At 39.9% G+C, this 18,454-nt stretch overlaps 1 protein-coding gene across 1 annotated transcript in view; it reads right to left on the minus strand.

Moving 5' to 3' along the window:
* Positions 1–484: 484 nt before the first annotated feature.
* Positions 485–18,454, minus strand: part of postnb (periostin, osteoblast specific factor b) — a 36,763-nt gene continuing 18,793 nt past the window's right edge. Inside the window, exons 8-22 of the mRNA XM_010869870.3 lie at positions 14,117–14,329; positions 12,274–12,408; positions 9,722–9,870; positions 6,367–6,503; positions 6,049–6,179; positions 5,622–5,752; positions 4,849–4,951; positions 4,295–4,362; positions 3,986–4,031; positions 3,858–3,887; positions 3,084–3,178; positions 2,896–2,953; positions 2,431–2,490; positions 1,731–1,769; positions 485–1,561 (exon numbers count right to left, since the gene is read on the minus strand). Of these exons, the coding sequence (XP_010868172.1) occupies positions 1,518–1,561; positions 1,731–1,769; positions 2,431–2,490; positions 2,896–2,953; positions 3,084–3,178; positions 3,858–3,887; positions 3,986–4,031; positions 4,295–4,362; positions 4,849–4,951; positions 5,622–5,752; positions 6,049–6,179; positions 6,367–6,503; positions 9,722–9,870; positions 12,274–12,408; positions 14,117–14,329 (1,439 nt within the window). The 3' untranslated portion in view covers positions 485–1,517. The remainder of the gene's footprint in view (positions 1,562–1,730; positions 1,770–2,430; positions 2,491–2,895; positions 2,954–3,083; positions 3,179–3,857; positions 3,888–3,985; positions 4,032–4,294; positions 4,363–4,848; positions 4,952–5,621; positions 5,753–6,048; positions 6,180–6,366; positions 6,504–9,721; positions 9,871–12,273; positions 12,409–14,116; positions 14,330–18,454) is intronic.

Genomic DNA, 18,454 nt, shown 5'->3' on the forward strand with positions numbered 1-18,454 from the left:
TTTCTGTTGCTCACTCAAAACCTTCCTTTTCGACTTTTTTGGAAAGGAAAGAAAAAGTTGCAGTGGTTTCTTAATTCTTTCCCGGAGCTGTGTGTATCTGAATCTATGAGGCAATTCTATACCAAAAAAATTATTCACCCCTTCTAATCAAGGAATTATTATGAGCTCATTACTATACATTACTATACGATGCAATAACAATAACTGTTGAATCGTCTGACATTTACCTCTGAATGGACTCCGCTAGCTAATGCGCTGTGTCTGTGACTTAAAGGAAAATATGTTTTACCTGGAGGTAAATATTTTCTCTAGTTTTGAACAATGCAATATAAAGATTTAGAAACAGTAAATCATGGATTTACTAATTATTACGTTATCCTCACAAGGTTTTGTAAAACTACTTTTACAAAACCTACAATTGTACCTTATTTTGAAATGTTCTAATACAAATGTTCTAATAAAAAGGTCATGCCAAATGACACAATTCATATCCAAGAATACACTTTATTGAAAATATGTTAAAAGTTCAGTTTGTCAGAATGTTGCATTTTTGAAAGATCTAAATGCAAAGACAGGGTTAGAAAAAGAGAATATATACATTGTGACATAGAGATCAGAACAGAAATTACAAGTGGTAGGAAGATTTTACAGTTCAAGAATCAAGGGCCCAATTCAATCAGATCTGCTTTAGCTGACACTGTTACAGAAGATGATTTTATTTAGTTAAAGGTGAAATTGTAGTTGAGCTGTCAAATGCATATTCAGTGTGTTAAAGCTGATTAGGTTATTGCGAACAGTATGATTGGATATGCTATCAATTGAGTAATTGCCTAATAAAATAATTTTTATTTTGTTTTATGATTTTCATTTAGTATCATTATTTCTATAGGCTATAAAGCCTACACAGGTGGCTTCAATATAACTGCAAGAGCAGCCACTCACTGATTTGATAGTTGAAAAGCAATTACACCTCAGACACTGCAAATATTATCATCAACTGACGCTTAATCTGATTGAATCTAGGCCTAAATTATAGTCAGAAAATAGCACTCAATTATTTTTTCAATGAGAACAACACAAAAGCGATATCATGCAGAGGTAAATTACAAAATATTCCCCAAATTCCTGTTGTATCACCTGAACCTCTGGTCAAGGCTTAAAATAGCTTGGTGTTGTAGATTATTTTTATACTTCCCACTGGCTTCTAATCTGCGATCTGTAATATACCCCCAAAACCCACAAATATGTGTACATTATTTACATATATTGATGGCTTTTAGTTGTCTACATGGACCAATTACTTTTATTTTATTTAGCAAATGGCTTTACTCTCTCATTTTCAAGTAATGTATGTCTACACACGTACCCCCCCCACACACAAATACACATACACATACATACACACACATACACACATCAGTTAGAGTGTGTTTGAATGAAAGATATGTTTGTGGTCATTATTTTCGGTGTCCTTTTCTGGTTGCTGGTGAAGCTTCAGTCACCTGGTCTGTCCATGCTCATGCTCTTTGTTCCTCTGGTCTGACTCTTCTCCTAGTGCCGGCTAGGAACAAAGAAAACAGATCAACATACAATCCAAATAATAGTATTAATGTTTCTAGAATGGAAAGCCCCGTTCAAGTCAATGCTCAATGATAGCTGTTTAATTAATACATTTCTATTGTACAGGAATTCCTCCAAAATGTTGATCTTATCGAGGAATCATGTTTTACCTGGAATTCTCCTGCCAGGGACCCGTCTTGGGCTTCCCTCTGTGAAGGAAAATGTAAACCTTATAGAACCCAAAACTTAGAACCCAACACTTAGAACCCAACACTTAGAACCCAACACTTAGTGACCATACAGTGCCCTTCGTTATCATCAAGGCGTTATCATCTACTTCTTTTGGCTCTATTCTACAAAGGTTTAATTTCCATTCAGTTAAATTATAGAGCTTTTATTGGTGTGCGTACATGATTGTACCATTTACAAATGCCAAGAGCACAGGCATGGTAGAGAATCACTGATTAGATTAAAATGAATTGTGACTGAACAAGTACACGTACAGTACAACGAAATGCCGTTAGCACTGGAGAAGATACTCAGCGTCTGGTGACGTCAATAGGTCACAGACTTCAAGCAGTTATTGGAAGAACTTGATTTGATCAGTGTCCATATTGAGCATTGAGGTTTTTCCTTCAATGGTAGAGACATGAGAGTAATCAGAACCTACAGCAAAGATTCAGAGACTTGACTTGAACTAATATATGTCCAAAGAACCACTTCTATTATACAAACGTGGCAGGCACTTGGAATCCTGTTGTCAGTTTCTGCAACATATTGTGTGCAAAATGTTCTTCAACTAAACAAGCTCTGCTTTTTTACGTGCTCCTTTGTTATCATATAACAATCAGAGGGGGTAATGTAACTGACCTTCCAGATCAAATTCAGAGATACTGTGGCTGGAGCTACTGCTGCTGGAGTACTGAGGACCTGTGCATGGTATCATGTTGAAATATAACATCAGTCATATACGTAGAGTCATACGTTGAGTCATATATGATTCAACACACATGCATGTAGACCTATGATTCAACACACATGCATGTAGACCTATGATTCAACACACATGCATGTAGACCTATGATTCAACACACATGCATGTAGACCTATGATTCAACACACATGTATGTAGACCTATGATTCAACAGACATTCATGTAGACTTATGATTCAACAGACATGTAGACCTGTGTTTGACCTCAGAAACCCTTAGCTGTGTCATATAGATAATCATTACACTACACAGCGAAAACAAACCTGTTTATTTGACTAACTGTGCCCAATGTTCACCAAACATAGACCTCTGTCAAAACCTCTGTATCTTTGAGGTACGTACCTGAGATCACCCTTGTAACTTTGGTGACAGAAGGATCCCCCTCAACGACTCTGGTGACCTAATGATAACAGTCTATTAGATTTATACAGTGTAGTGTCTCTCCGGATGGTCAGGGTGATTTTGGGGGTACGACGATTGACAAACGGGTTGTTACAATTGTTGATACACGGGTTGTTGGAGAGCTTTACCTTGGTGAACTTAGGCTGTCCTTCAATAACCCTGGTCACCTTGGTGAGGGAAGGGTCCCTCTCAATAACCCTGGTCACCTTGGTGACATCAGGCACTTCAGAGAGAACCAGAAGACAAGTTTAACAACTGTAATAAACAACAACAAATGGTTCACCGAGGAACGTAACATAAAAATAGCCAACTGGTAGGATCTGGTCCGAATGAAGATGAAAAGACACACATTGTGATTCATAGAAATTAAAATGCACGGTTTAAATCCAATTAGACTTAACAGCAACCTTTCATTGTCTGTAAAAAAAAACATATGACAAGTTGAGATGAAGTTATGTGCTTTGAAGAAACTTTCCAGTTAACGGCTTTCTTCAATAATCAGTTTTCCCCATAGAGTTGGAAACTCTATGGGGACTGATTGCATAAACATGAACTTCCGTGCAAATGTCTCTGTGATGTCAGAGATCAGAGTACATCAGAGTACAGCACAAATCAAAGTTAAGTATTAAGCCTTAATTCAATATAGTTTTAAATCCAAAACAGACAAAAACCTCCCCAGGAGTTTGGTCCTCTCTGACAGCAGGTCCTCTCTTGTTGCTGTCTGTAATGTAATTACCTGAACAGATAATGTTTTTCCTAATGGACTTAAATCTTGTTGAATGCTGGGATCCTGTTTATTGTATATGTGCCAACTCTTCAGCTCTTGTAGCACAATGTTTTCTTACTGTTAGTACTTCCTGTTTGTGCATGGAGGATGTTTCAATCCTTTAAATGGAACTTACCATTCTCAATGACACGTGTGACCGTCCTCCCTGAAGGCAATAGTAGAACACAGCAGTTAGTCAGTGGAGTTGCAATGCAAAAAGATACACAAGACATCTAAGACTTGGACAACTCTGTTTGTACTCACTCATGAATGTAAGGGGGATTTCCTGATATCTGAATCCTGATACCAACTGTTAATGAATAAAAAGACTGATCAAAGACTGTAAACTATATTTTGTTATTCCAACCATATTTTTTTATTCCATACATATCATTAACAGGAATATTTTCCTCTGTGATGCACTGTTTTTTTCATTTTGTAACAAAGAATTAGATGTCATCGTATGTTGTTAGTTCAGGGATCTCATTTAAATAATGTGGGTTTGGTCTCTTGTCCTGTTTCATTATATGGGTGGGGTATGTTCTTTTATGTGGGTGTGGTCTGGTACAGAACCTTGAACTCCAGGTATTTGGTGAGTCTTCTCAGCAGGCCCAAGAGTTCAGAGTCACCAACAGGCAGCTCTACAGGACGAAACAGTACAGGCATAAGAGCTACTTATAACACTTTATATTAGAGTAAATACACAAGGTGTTACAAGTAGCTGAGGGATTTTTTGTTTTCTTCTAACCTCAACCCCAGGACTTTGATACCAAAACTGAATTCTAACCTTAAATATAATTTGTAACAGATCCTATGTTTTTGTACATTTGTGAGATACTTATTAGTTGCATGCATAATATATGATATGTTGTTGCGAATTGGTAAAACCCTATATATTTTAGTAACGCATTGTAATGTACCTTAAAGCAAAGTAACATGTAGGAATATTGCTGTTGCAGATTTACATATACTAAGGTATGTATTTCCCAGAGACCAGATTGGTTAGACATTATGAGTCATTCAACAGTGCCTAAGCATTTTATTTCCTGTATAGTGTGTCTCTTAACACAAGTCAATACAATCAAAGGGGATTGAGTTCTCCACTGGGAGGTTTGTGCCAAACTTACCTCTGGGGTAGAGGAGGGTTTTGACAAAATGAACGACACCGTTAGTGGCCATGACATCGTGTTTAGGGACCTCAACAGCGTTCACCCTGATTGTGTTGTTGGCCTGGTGGAAAGAAGGAGAGAAGACCAAAATACACTGATGGCTTGAAAACAGATCAGACATCTTGCATGCACAAACCAAAGAGACTAAACTTCACTTCGTAAATGTCATTAATCAACAAAATATCAGCCCCTTTTTAATGTTACAAACCAAAATAAATCAAACGTTGCAAAATCGAGTCTGTCATATTGTTGTAGGCAGAACCAAAGCACTAAATAGTCTATACTGACAGTAGATCAATAGCAGTCATTCCAACCCACTATTCAATGCATTTTTTAGATTATCACAGAGCAGAGCCTTTTTTTTGTCAGCTTACACATTTTGTCCAAAGTCTCTGGGAAAGCCAAAACATTTTTAAAAAAGTTTCTTAGTCATTAGATGACCATCATTTCAGATGTCCTTAATTCCCAAACATGTTGAAGTGTTTCATGGAATTATAGCTGAATTTCCTAATTAAAATATCTGTTTGCATTATTGTTGATGTCAGAGTTGCAGCTGTTGTTAATGATAAGTTAAGTGGATCTGACAAAAGGCTCTTGATTTTCAATACAAACATTACACAACATTTTCAGGATCTTGCAATGTTTTTTGCTAAAGTTAACAGAAAACACATTAGACATTACAATTATTTTTTACATTAACAACCTTGATGAGTGTTTAGGTCTGAACTCACATGCAATACTCTGAGGTTGTTGCCCTGGAGAGACTTGAGAAGGTTGGTCACTCCAGTCTCAAGACCTCCTCCAATGAACACTCCGTTGCTGAAGTGGTAGAGCAGGATGGTACGCAGGGCATTCTGATTACCTAGCCAGCCAGACAAGACACTATGGAATGATAGTATATAGAACCAGGCACATACTGTAGTACATACCGCGAATATGGCGTGTAGCAAAGACACCTATATAATTAGCCCATTTGGTTAATATCATCCTTTGGCTATTGTGCACAGTGCCTTTAGAAAATATAGTAGCAACAGTACCCTCCAAAATGAATTAATGTCAGGAGTTCTTCCTGACCACTATGATGTAAGAGAATGTTTGACTGAAAGAGACAGAGAATATTAAAGATTCTCAAAAAGATGGAAAGGAAAAGAGAATAACCTCTGAGCAGAGCCAGTTCACGTTCACTGATGCCAGCAAAGGCCTCATCACTGGGAGCAAACAGAGTGTAATCTCCTTCCTGTTTGAGCAGATCAGTCAGACCAGCAGACTCCATCAGGGACAAGAAGATCCTACAACCAAAACACAAGCCCAAAGTTACTTAATATGAAGTGGAACATATAGTTACCTTGGAAAAAAATATTTTATTGAGCTTAATCTCAGATCTGTATGTGTTTAAGACATGTTGTTTGCAGAAGCAGATACAAATCTGGTACCAGGCCAAACCATACACAGCCATTCTGTCCCCAAGCAGTGTACCTGAATCCCCCGTGGTCAGTGAGGATCTGGAACATGGAGGCCTCAGCTGGCTTCAACAGGGTTCTCATCAGGTGGAGCGCTCCGTTACTGCCCTCCTTGCTGCCGCGCACAAGGCACGCATTCTCTATGCACACCGCCTAACGATGGCAGGATGGAGGGTATACAAGTAAAAGACCTGACTCAAGTGAGAACTCAGTGGGCCTAACCGAACATGAATGTCCACAAGTATAGATCATCATCTGCTGATCTCTTCTTGATCTGCCAGGCTGTTTCTTTGGTTGGCATTATCATTGGAACAACTTGTTTTATTAACGCAAAATCTGACCATACATTATAGACTAAATCTGACCATACATTACAGACCAAATCTGACCATACATTACAGACCAAATCTGACCATACATTACAGACTAAATCTGACCATACATTTCAGACTAAATCTGACCATATGTTACAGACTAGAGATGGGCACGTATAGTCGAATACTTGTGAGTGTATTCAATTAACCCCCATTTATTTTAGATATATGTATTTTTTTGGTTTAAATGAATATACTTGAATGTTATTGAAAATACTTTTGAAATTAAAATCAAAATTTTTTACATATGACGATATACCATGACATTTAAAAAAGTATAACGTTTTAAGTCGTTTCTATAACATGCGCTCCTTCACACGTTTGTTGTTTACGTTTCTCATTCAAAGAAGTAGTTGTGTGGTCAGGCCCAGTCAGTCAGAATAACGCAATTATTGTTAGCAAGTGGATGAAATTCAACTAATTCAAGGGAAGATGGAATATATTTACTGATTTAATGATACCTCCGGAAAGAATATGTGGCCACAAGTTCAGCTGTGGAATCGAAAGGCGGTTGAGAGTGCAGAAAATGCTGAGTTAAGCAATTAACATAGCTGGCTAGTTCAGCTAACTAGCTTCTCAAGACTCTTCCATCCAATAATCTTTATGTTGTTTGTTGATTAGTATTGTCTTCTAGTTCTGTAGTTTTGCGTGTCAACCACATGGCTTCCTCCATACATGTAGTCGCTCTTTTGTCACACGGATGGTCATTGAGCCAATGTTACATGAGAACAACACCCTGTCTTTCGCGCATTATGTAGCGCTCATGTGGTATCGGTAGTTTTTAAATTCGGTTAACTGAATACTATTCGAATAACAACATATACTATTCGGATAATAAAGTATGGTCCAATGCACATCCCTATTACAGACTAAAGCTGGTCAATATTTACAGTTGAAGTCAGAAGTTTACATATACCTGAGCCTAGAAGTTTACATATACCTGAGCCAAATACATTTAAACTCAGTTGTTCACAATTCCTGACATGTAATCCTTGAAAAAACTTCCTGTCTTAGCTTTAGTTAGGATCACCACTTTATTTTAGGAATGTGAAATGTCAGAATAATAGTAGAGAGAATGATTTATTTCCTAGTGGGTCAAAAGTGTACATACACTCAATTTGTATTTGGTTTTGAATTGTTTAACTTGGGTGAAAGCTTCCCACAACAAGTTGGGTGAATTTTGTTTAATGGCACAGTCAACTTAGTGTATGTAAACTTCTGACCCACTGGAATTGGGGTATAGTGAATTTTAAGTGAAATAATCTGTTAATAAACAATTGTTGGACAAATTACTTGTGTCGTGCACAAAGTAGATGTCCTAACTGACTTGCCAAATCTATTGTTTGTTAACATGACATCTGTGGTGTGGTTGAAAAAATACTTTTTATCACTTCATCCTAAGTGTATGCAAACTTCCGACTTCAACTGTAATTGGAGTAAGGAACCTAGTTCTCATGAACTAAAATAACAAAAATGTAGGCAGATTTATGACCAAATGTTAAACGAGCATGAAATATAATTAAATATTCTGGTATTTTGAGTAAGCTAGCATAAGAACCAAACTAGTAGAACTTTAAAGCTGAAAAATCTTTATAAAGCATGGAAATCAAGCCTGCTTGTATGAGGGGCCGTATAAGACATTATTCATTCTGGTACTCTCACATACATACATTCTCCTTTCACATACATATATTTTCACTCTCACATACATACATTCTCCTTTCATATACATATATTTTCACTCTCACACATACATACATTCTCCTTTCACATATATATATTTTCACTCTCACATACATACATTCTCCTTTCACATACATATATTTTCACTCTCACATACATACATTCTCCTTTCACATATATATATTTTCACTCTCACATACATACATTCTCCTTTCACATACATATATTTTCACTCTCACATACATACATTCTCCTTTCACATGCATATATTTTCACTCTCACAAACATACATACATTTTCCTTTCACATACATATATTTTCACTCTAACATACCTACAGTTTTTTTCTCTCATGAGAACATATTTTTATATGCAGTCAAAATTTTAAATAATGTATGTATATAAGCAGAAAATGTATGCATGTGTAAAGAAAATAAATGTATGTGAGAGAAGAATGTATGTGTGTGTGAGAGAAAGTTTAGTGGAAACGGAAGGAGTATAGTAGAAACGGATGGCAGAACATTTCTCGCGCTGTGATTAGCTGTCAACCTCACCCTGTGATTGGCTGAGAAACTCGAGCAGAGTCTTGTTCAGGTCGCGATCAGCATGGACAGAGATGAGACGAACGCTTTGCAGCAAGCCATTGGAGTTTTAAGAACTATTTTAACATGCTCTGATACTATTTCTTCCATTGAGCAGCAAAGGACATGCTCATCTGCACCTAACATTGTTCACAGCACGGCAGAAAGTGAAATGGGACGACTTTTCAGACCAGGGGGCAACTCACCCCATATGGAAAATAAATATATTTTTTCAATGCAAAATTTATGTAGAATGTATGTTAATTCAACTTAATGTATTTAAAAATGTATACATACATTTATCTTTATTCAAAATACCGAGTTGCCCCCTGGTCTGAAAAGTTGTCTCATTTCACTTTCTGCCATGCTGTGAACAACGTTAGGTGCAGATGAGCATGTACAAATATATGTATGTGAAAGGAGAATGTATGTATGTGAGAGTGAAAATATATGTATGTGAAAGGAGAATGTATGTATGTGAGAGTGAAAATATATGTATGTGAAAGGAGAATGTATGCATGTGAGAGTACCAGAATGAATTATGTCTTATACAGCCCCTCATGTGCTTGCACTAGAGTTTGTCCTCATAGTAATTCCTGAAGATGGATAGTTTGGGTTAAGTGATATGACTGGTGTGTGGCAGACACCCACTGTTTATACCTGCTGCTCAGAGACAAGGGAATGACTTAGACGAATGCATGCAGGTACACACACACACACACACACACACTTACTGAACGGTAAATGAAGACTCTAAGGAGCCTCCCGCCAATGGTCTCCAGGCGCTGTCCGTTGTAAAGCTTTCCCAGAGTGATTTTTTGCTTCAGGATGTGGTTCTCCAGAATCTTCTTCAGGTCACTCTGGTCAATGGACATCACCTCATCTAGAGGACAAGATATGTTATATCAGTACATAGTAAGAGATCAAAAGATTACAGTGAGTCAGTTTGAACAATAGCCAGACTTGATTGATACAAGCTTTTTAAAGGACCATCATTTCCTCTGGATTGATATAGAAATATTGTAGAAAAACAGAAGAAACTGTGGCTCCAACTAATTTAGGAAAGTTTAAGAGCTACTGAGATATTCTATTTTCTGTATGTTGACATAGTCAGAGAACAATTTTATAGAGGAAATTTACAAGCTCAACCCTCTAAATTTCCATCCTAGGGGGGTCTTTTGGCCAGCAACCACAAGGCTACTGTCCTACTGGTCATTTATATATACTCTGGTTCTGTTATACTTGTGTATTTCCGTTTATCACAAATGCGTTAATGCTGGATTGGGGTAAAAGACATCTCTCCCCACCCCCTCTGAGGTCTAGAATGTTACTCTGCGGAATGTGTGAACGTGAGTAGTGGTAGTGATTTATTCATAGGGTTTTCATCGCATAAAACTCCAGCTACAGTATGATGCATCCCAGCACATCCTTCAAGAGACCCTTATATGTCCAGTATATTGCTCGCTATTGAATCAGCATGACAGCAAGACTAATGTCTGGTGTTTTCCACAGATTTAATCTCTGCGTGTATTTACCCGCCTGTTAAGAGGAGACGGAAAGAACGAAGGAGAGGAATATGTGAAAGAGGTGCTGCAAAGAAGCAAATATTTGCTTAGTAAATATTGTAAACTGAGTTGTTTGCTGATTGGGGCGGATTTTTTGAAAAATTGGGATTATGTGATTGTATGTCATAGGTATGACATAAGATAACATTTTACTGTTATAATTGTATTGGTAACCTGTGTTTAATAGTAATAACTAATAGGTTATCTCAGCAGTTTGTGGTGTGCTGTGTCAAAGCACTCTGCAATGTGTCATGCACAAACGATTTTGGCCATGATATATTGACCCTATAGCACACTCCCTTCTGGCTTATTGCTTAACTGTGACATTTGCACTGCCTTTACCCTTTGAAGTGTGTGTGTTGAATTTTTGCTTAGAATTTACAATGCCAATAAAGCCTTTTGAATTAAATATAAATTGTGTGTTTGCCCATCTGAGGAGGAGGGAAATGATTGAGATAGAGAGAAAGCAAAGATGTCGGAGTTCAGTAGGGTTACTAAATTCCTTCCTGGTTGGAGAGCCTTGGATTTCCTGCTTACTCCCTACTGAATCCTCCAACCCTGATTTCCAGGTAATTTTTTGAAGGTTTGAAGAATGTTTCCAAGATGATGCAGAGTGTTTTAAGTTGGCTGACAAAATTTTGCCTGGCCAGTATTGTGTGCTTAACAGTGAAGACAGTGTTTTGTGGGGCAGTAGTGTGTGCTCACCAGTGAAGACAGTGTTTTGTGGGGCAGTAGTGTGTGCTCACCAGTGAAGACAGTGTTTTGTGGGGCAGTAGTGTGTGCTCACCAGTGAAGACAGTGTTTTGTGGGCCAGTAGTGTGTGCTCACCAGTGAAGACAGTGTTTTGTGGGGCAGTAGTGTGTGCTCACCAGTGAAGACAGTGTTTTGTGGGGCAGTAGTGTGTGCTCACCAGTGAAGATAGTGTTTTGTGGGGCAGTAGTGTGTGCTCACCAGTGAAGACAGTGTTGTGTGGGGCCAGTAGTGTGTGCTCACCAGTGAAGACAGTGTTTTGTGGGGCAGTAGTGTGTGCTCACCAGTGAAGACAGTGTTTTGTGGGGCAGTAGTGTGTGCTCACCAGTGAAGACAGTGTTTTGTGGGCCAGTAGTGTGTGCTCACCAGTGAAGACAGTGTTGTGTGGGGCAGTAGTGTCTGCTCACCAGTGAAGACAGTGTTTTGTGGACCAGTAGTGTGTGCTCACCAGTGAAGACAGTGTTTTGTGGGCCAGTAGTGTGTGCTCACCAGTGAAGACAGTGTTTTGTGGGAGAGTAGTGTTTGCTCACCAGTGAAGACAGTGTTTTGTGGGGCAGTAGTGTGTACTCACCAGTGAAGACAGTGTTGTCTTCACTCACCAGTGAAGACAGTGTTTTGTGGGGCCAGTAGTGTGTGCTCACCAGTGAAGACAGTGTTTTGTGGGGCAGTAGTGTGTACTCACCAGTGAAGACAGTGTTGTGTGGGGCAGTAGTGTGTGCTCACCAGTGAAGACAGTGTTTTGTGGGCCAGTAGTGTGTACTCACCAGTGAAGACAGTGTTGTGTGGGGCCAGTAGTGTGTACTCACCAGTGAAGACAGTGTTGTGTGGGGCCAGTAGTGTGTACTCACCAGTGAAGACAGTGTTTTGTGGGGCAGTAGTGTGTACTCACCAGTGAAGACAGTGTTGTGTGGGGCAGTAGTGTGTACTCACCAGTGAAGACAGTGTTGTGTGGGGCAGTAGTGTGTACTCACCAGTGAAGACAGTGTTGTGTGGGGCCAGTAGTGTGTATTCAGCTCCGGGTACCATGTTTGCAGACAAACCGAGCTCGGATACCAAATCAGTAAAGGTGGACTGGGTAGAGGAGAGCAGCTCCATCACCTGCTTGGCTAAAAGTGCGCACACACAGACACACACACACAGACACACACACACACACACACACACACCATTACAACCTTGCTTAGGGTACACATACAACAGCATTATATATTCTCTATAACTAAAAAATCAACACTTGAACACATCCCATTACATTTCACTGTAAACTGGAGTCTTTCCCAATGTGGGTTCTTTCTGTCACTGTGTCCTTAGTTCATAATTTTTTTCAATCCATGTGGGTTTCTAACTAGTTTAACAGCTAAAGCATATCCAAATACAACTTCTGTGTCTTTTATGGATAGTTATTAAATGCATCTTACGATGCACTCATGCATCATCAGTGATGTAACCTGGGATTATCGGGTGTTTCGGGTCTTTCAACAATCCCACACCCTAGCCCAGGCGACCCGGCCAATGCCCCCTCTTGATCCATAGCCATCCGGTGCCTTCTCTGGCGCCTCTGTGGCATTTTTGATGGCTTTTCTACTGTGCAGACCTGTGATGCCAAGGAGTACGAGGGCCCTGAAGAACGACTGGCCAGCAAAACCTCTACAACCCATCTCAATCGGGACGTATTGCGCCCACCATCCCTGCTTCCAACACTTGTCAACCAGGTCCTCGTACACGGCTCTCTTCCTCATAGGCCTACTCCACCCAGTCTTCCAATGGAACAATCAGCTCCAGCAGGACCATGTCTGGCCTTAGTGTGATCACTGCAATGTTTTTTGGGAACTAGAGCTGCTTCCCCAGGTCGACTTTCAGCTGCCAGTCCCCGTGCAGGGACGAGGAGCCTGCCCACTCCCCTTGCCTGAGACCGTGGTTTCACCCCGGCCTTGATAAATAGTGGCCTGTCTCGCTAGACGCTCGTGTTTAGCTTTGCTGAGATGGAATCAGCTACGGCTTTCAGGACCTGATCGTGACGCCAGCGATAGCGTCCCTCTCTCAGAGCTTTCAGGCAACAGCTGAGGATATGTTCGAGTGATCCTCTTCTTTGACACAAGGGGGGGCATGCTGGAGTCTCTGCCAACCCCCAACAATACAGGTTGGTTGGGCTGGGAAGAAAATTGCACACCGATTGGATCAAAAACTTGAGAGACGTAGTTTGTTTTTCTGGCCGTATAAGGCGATCCTGCGCAGGCTTCGTGGCAGGCCCAGCCATTTGCAGAGGAAATGACTAACCTTGCTTTCAAAGCCCTCGACACATGTCAGTGAACCTCGTAAATCAGTAGAGGCCACAGGAGACAAGGAAGGATGCCATGCTGGTATATCCAGGATGGGAATGTCCCTGGCAACCCTGATTTATCCATATAGTAACTCCATTTTACATTTCTACAAACCCTTGCCAATGTGAATGTAATGTAATTACGTGTGAAAGGCGACAAACTCTGTAATGCAAATAACTTTATGAATATGTAATGTATTACTATTAGGAGGGGAGAATGTCACTATATAAATGGAATGTATTACTATTAGGAGGGGAGAAGTGTCACTATATAAATGGAATGTATTACTATTAGGAGGGGAGAAGTGTCACTATATAAATGGAATGTATTACTATTAGGAGGGGAGAAGTGTCACTATATAAATGGAATGTATTACTATTAGGAGGGGACAAGTGTCACTATATAAATGGAATGTATTACTATTAGGAGGGGAGAAGTGTCACTATATAAATGGAATGTATTACTATTAGGAGGGGAGAGAGGGGGTGCTCACCTGAGTCAGGCATGAGGACCTCATCAATGAGGTGGATGACTCCATTGGTGGTGAGGATGTCTTTTTTCAACACCATCTTGATGCCGTTGACTGTCAAGCTGTTACCATCACAACCAATTTCAATGTTGTGGCCCTCCAGGGTCTCAAAGCTCTGTCCTGACATTATGCCCTCAGAGCACTGGACAGAATTCAGCAGGTGGAAGTTCAGCAGAGCTGGAGAGAGATGAAAAGTCTTATTACTTACCCAATTCAGCATCCTGTACAAAGTGACATGTATTTAATTGAATGCATTGTTGTAGCAATACCTCATTTGAAATAAACTATTTATTATCACAATGTGGATAGCATGATGCTGTTTAGAACCACACTTTGGTAAGATGAAGCTTGACACAATGAGGCATGTTTAAAGAGCAGTGTCCACGCTAATTGTCTTCCACAACCCAAACCCATTTTAAAATGGGTAGTTCCTACATCACTTCTGCTCAACTGAACATTTCAGAATGGAAAAACTGACTGAACACGGTGCGCTTCAGATTCTCTTTAGACTTTTTTTTATCAGCCAATAAATGTTCCTCAATGACTTTCAGGCAGATATGAGTATTGTGTAACCCTAATCCTAACAACATCAGGTAGATTCATTTGTATGATTATTTTTCTACCAATACTAATGTACTGTGCCAGTCTTAAGCCACTTGTAAATGGTTTAAACTATTCATCTGGGCAATGTTTCATGTTAAAATGCTATGTAATATTAGATTAAATAGAAGTCAGCATACAATAAAAAGGGAAAGGAATGTCTAATGTCCATAAGGTATTTACTTTCTTGTGAAATGTTTGGAAGACATTTCTACTACAACTGGGCAAGTTGAAGTTGAGTAAAGTGACGTAATCTCACAACTCATAAAGAAACTAGGGATCATTCCAATGCTTTGAACCTTTGTCTGAAAATCACACCCCATTCCCAAAATAATGCAGTATTTTGACAAGAGCCGCGTGATCTACACCATTGTTCATGTAAGACCTGGCTCTGGGAAACAGGCAAGATCTGACTTGGCAAAGCAACGAGAGGTAGAAGGTCGATCTAAAGGGAAGAAACATCAACACGGAGCTCCCGATTGGTTGCGTGCTCAGCCCCGACCTGTACTCCCTGTTCACCCGTGACTAAACACCACGAGCCATTCCAGGTCAATCAACTAGCATGCTGACAACATGACACTGGCCTGATCTGCTATGACAACAAAACCACCTACCGGGAGGAGGGTCGAGCCCTGTTGGAGTGGTACATGAACAACCCTTCCCCCAAACATGGAGCTGACTTGAGAGGATGAAAGGGAGCACGGCTCTGTGCCAACCTAAACATTACCATGGTTGGTAGACCACTTCATTTCCTCTGTGTGCGTATCACTCAGGACCTGAAATGGTCTAATCACACCGACGCCTTTGACCGACATGTCTTTTACTGCAAATGCACCGTCTCTTCAAACGGTGGTGAGGTGCCCTACACTTCAGACTCCGCCGTGGAGCCCTTTCTCACACACACATTCACACACACTCACCTTTCTCACACACACATTCACACACACACACCTTTCTCACACACACATGCACACGCGCACACACACACACACACATCCACTAAACTTTATGACTGGAACTGACATTTGGTTCTCTAATATGGTACTTATAGGGAGACACACAGGAATTTATAGACCTTTTCAGTTCAGTTTTGAAGTCAGATCATATTACGTGCCTTTTAGCGACACAGACAGACAACACAGCAGTTGTCTGGTAAAGTTGCAAGCAAGAAAAATCGTACGAAAAATCGTATTTTGTGAACATACACTAAAGAGGCTATAGAAGTTACATTTTACAATGTCAAACGATAAAAAAAATATGAAATCTCAGAATGTGTCTGAAATTTGCACATTTTCTAATTATGCAAACTCTGAATTATTGATTTTTGGAAATCTCAATCTGGACTGGCTGATGCCAGCATTGCTTAAACTAAAAGACAGTTGTAACAAACAAAATCTTACTCCACTTATAACTACACCTAACTGTCCTAATCCAAAAGACCCAGAAAAACCTACATTAATAGACCTTATTCTAAAAAATACACCTCACAAATATTAAGCTATTGGGTTAAGCTATTGGCAAATGATATCAGTGACAACTGACACTAGGCAAAAAAAACTGACCCCCGAATAATTTTTCTGAGAAACTATAAACACTTCTAAGAGCAAGACTTTTTCCATGACCTTTGTCTCTCAGAGCTTTTATACACAAATTGCAAAATGGACCCAGTTCTAGTGTTCTCTTTCTTCTCTTCAGTTTTTCCCCCCATGGCTGATAAACACACCCCACTAAAGAGACTTCAGGTCCACTGTTCCGGCACTCCCGCAGCCACGGATGGATACAATTCATTTTCTTTGAACAGCGTCAAGGCGTCGTTGATGGTTGTGCAAAGCATCTCGGGAAGGCAGCAAATGATTAATTTATCAAATGGAAGCAGAGTCTTTCATAAACAAGAGACGGTATTCCTTGTTGGTCCATCTTGTACTGCAACGGCACATGTTTTTGCTCCATGTGAAACGTTCTGCTACCAACTGGTGGAAACGCTTATAGCGGGGGACAAGCACAATAATGCGTGGAGGATGGTGGCAGAGATTGTTGGTGGCTCAGGTCAGTTTCATAAGTTAGCACTGTGTTGCTAAATGTACTGTGTCCATTTAGCATAGAGTTGATGTGTTTTATATGGCCGCACCACAGAAATATGTTGCCTGCTAGCATAGTGCTCATGATAACATGTGTTTTCATTTTGCCCATGAGTGAGAAAAATAATTTAGGTTGGTTTCCTGTTAAATTAAAAAAAGGTCATGAAGGGATGTCAACACAGACCTCCCCACCGAAAAACACCCATAGCGGTTACGCCCATAAACAGCCATCTGGGACAAGGCAATGCGTTTGCAGGGGAATTGGCACCGGAACAGTGGACTTCTAACTAATCTTTTGTTCTCCTTTGACTTGAAAAATCTCTTCCTACAAAATAATCAAGCATGGGCCTTGGCTAGGAAAATTGATGAAACAGCTGATTGGCTGCTTTTTAGGAAACTGAGATATAAATGGACTGGAGGTATAAAAAGGGCAAACTCTAGACATTTTCTTAATGCTATAATGGAGTCTGCCAGTGATCCCTCTAATTCTGGAAAACCATTAACTCACTTGAACGTGGTAAGTCCTCCACAACCCTAATGATGCAACTTGTATCGGATGCTGGAATTGTCAGTGACCAAAGTGAAATTTGTGAAATTTGTGCTTTAATAAGCACTTTATCTCTGCTGGTTTTCTTTTTGAAAGAGAAAATAGCCAATATAGTCCCAACCAGTTTATTGCCTCAGCCCCTCAAGGGAGGTGATGGTAGTGAATTGGATAATTACCAGCCCATATCTAAGCGTGGTGTAAATGATATTGCTAATGCCTTAGATCAGAGCTGGCCAACCCTGTTCCTGGAGAGCCATTGTCCTGTAGGTTTTCTCTTCAGCCTCATTTGTGACTATCCTGAGTCTGCTTTTCATCCAACTACTAATTAGAATCAGGTGTGCTGAATAAGAGTTGGAGAGAAAACCTACAGGACAGTGGCTCTCCAGGAACAGGGTTGGCCAGCCCGGCCTTAGATAATAACAAGTGCTGTGCCACCATGCTTACAGATTTGTCTAAAGCCTTTGACACCGTACATCAGCATAGGAATTTTACAACAGCCACGATAGCCACGATAGCCATGATAGCCTTGGCCGTGGATGCCCAGAAAATCATTGTATGCCCTGCGGCCATCATGGTGTTTGTGTCCCTGCTACAGTCAAAATCTCACAGTAAGCGGTTTGTTCGTAAGTTTGTTTGTAGTTCGCAACTGAGAACATCAACAAGTACGGACTACATAAATGCAAGCAAGCTAGCTAGTTATCAATATATAGCAGACTTATTTAATGCTTAACTGAATTAAACATGTGTTCATGAGCAAAGCATGTTACTGCTGGCTACAATCTAATGCCATCCTTGCCTTCGCAGTTTATACATGGCATCATCTCTAAGTTATATTGTATATTAGTATAAATATAATATTAAAGAGATATGAATGCATAATTATTTGTTTGAAAATGTATTGGGTTTAGATAGCCATGTCTTTTCTAAGTTAGTTAACAGGGTTGACTTTATTCTGGTTATTTAGAACAGTAAAAATATGCTTTGGTGTGTTCATGAGCAAGAGGTGGGTGGTGGGAAAGTTCCAGAGTAGGAAAATACACCTGAACGCTTTTTGAAAGGTTTGACATCACTCGACAT

Source organism: Esox lucius, chromosome 1 (genome assembly GCF_011004845.1).
Source record: "Esox lucius isolate fEsoLuc1 chromosome 1, fEsoLuc1.pri, whole genome shotgun sequence".
NCBI lineage: Eukaryota > Metazoa > Chordata > Actinopteri > Esociformes > Esocidae > Esox > Esox lucius.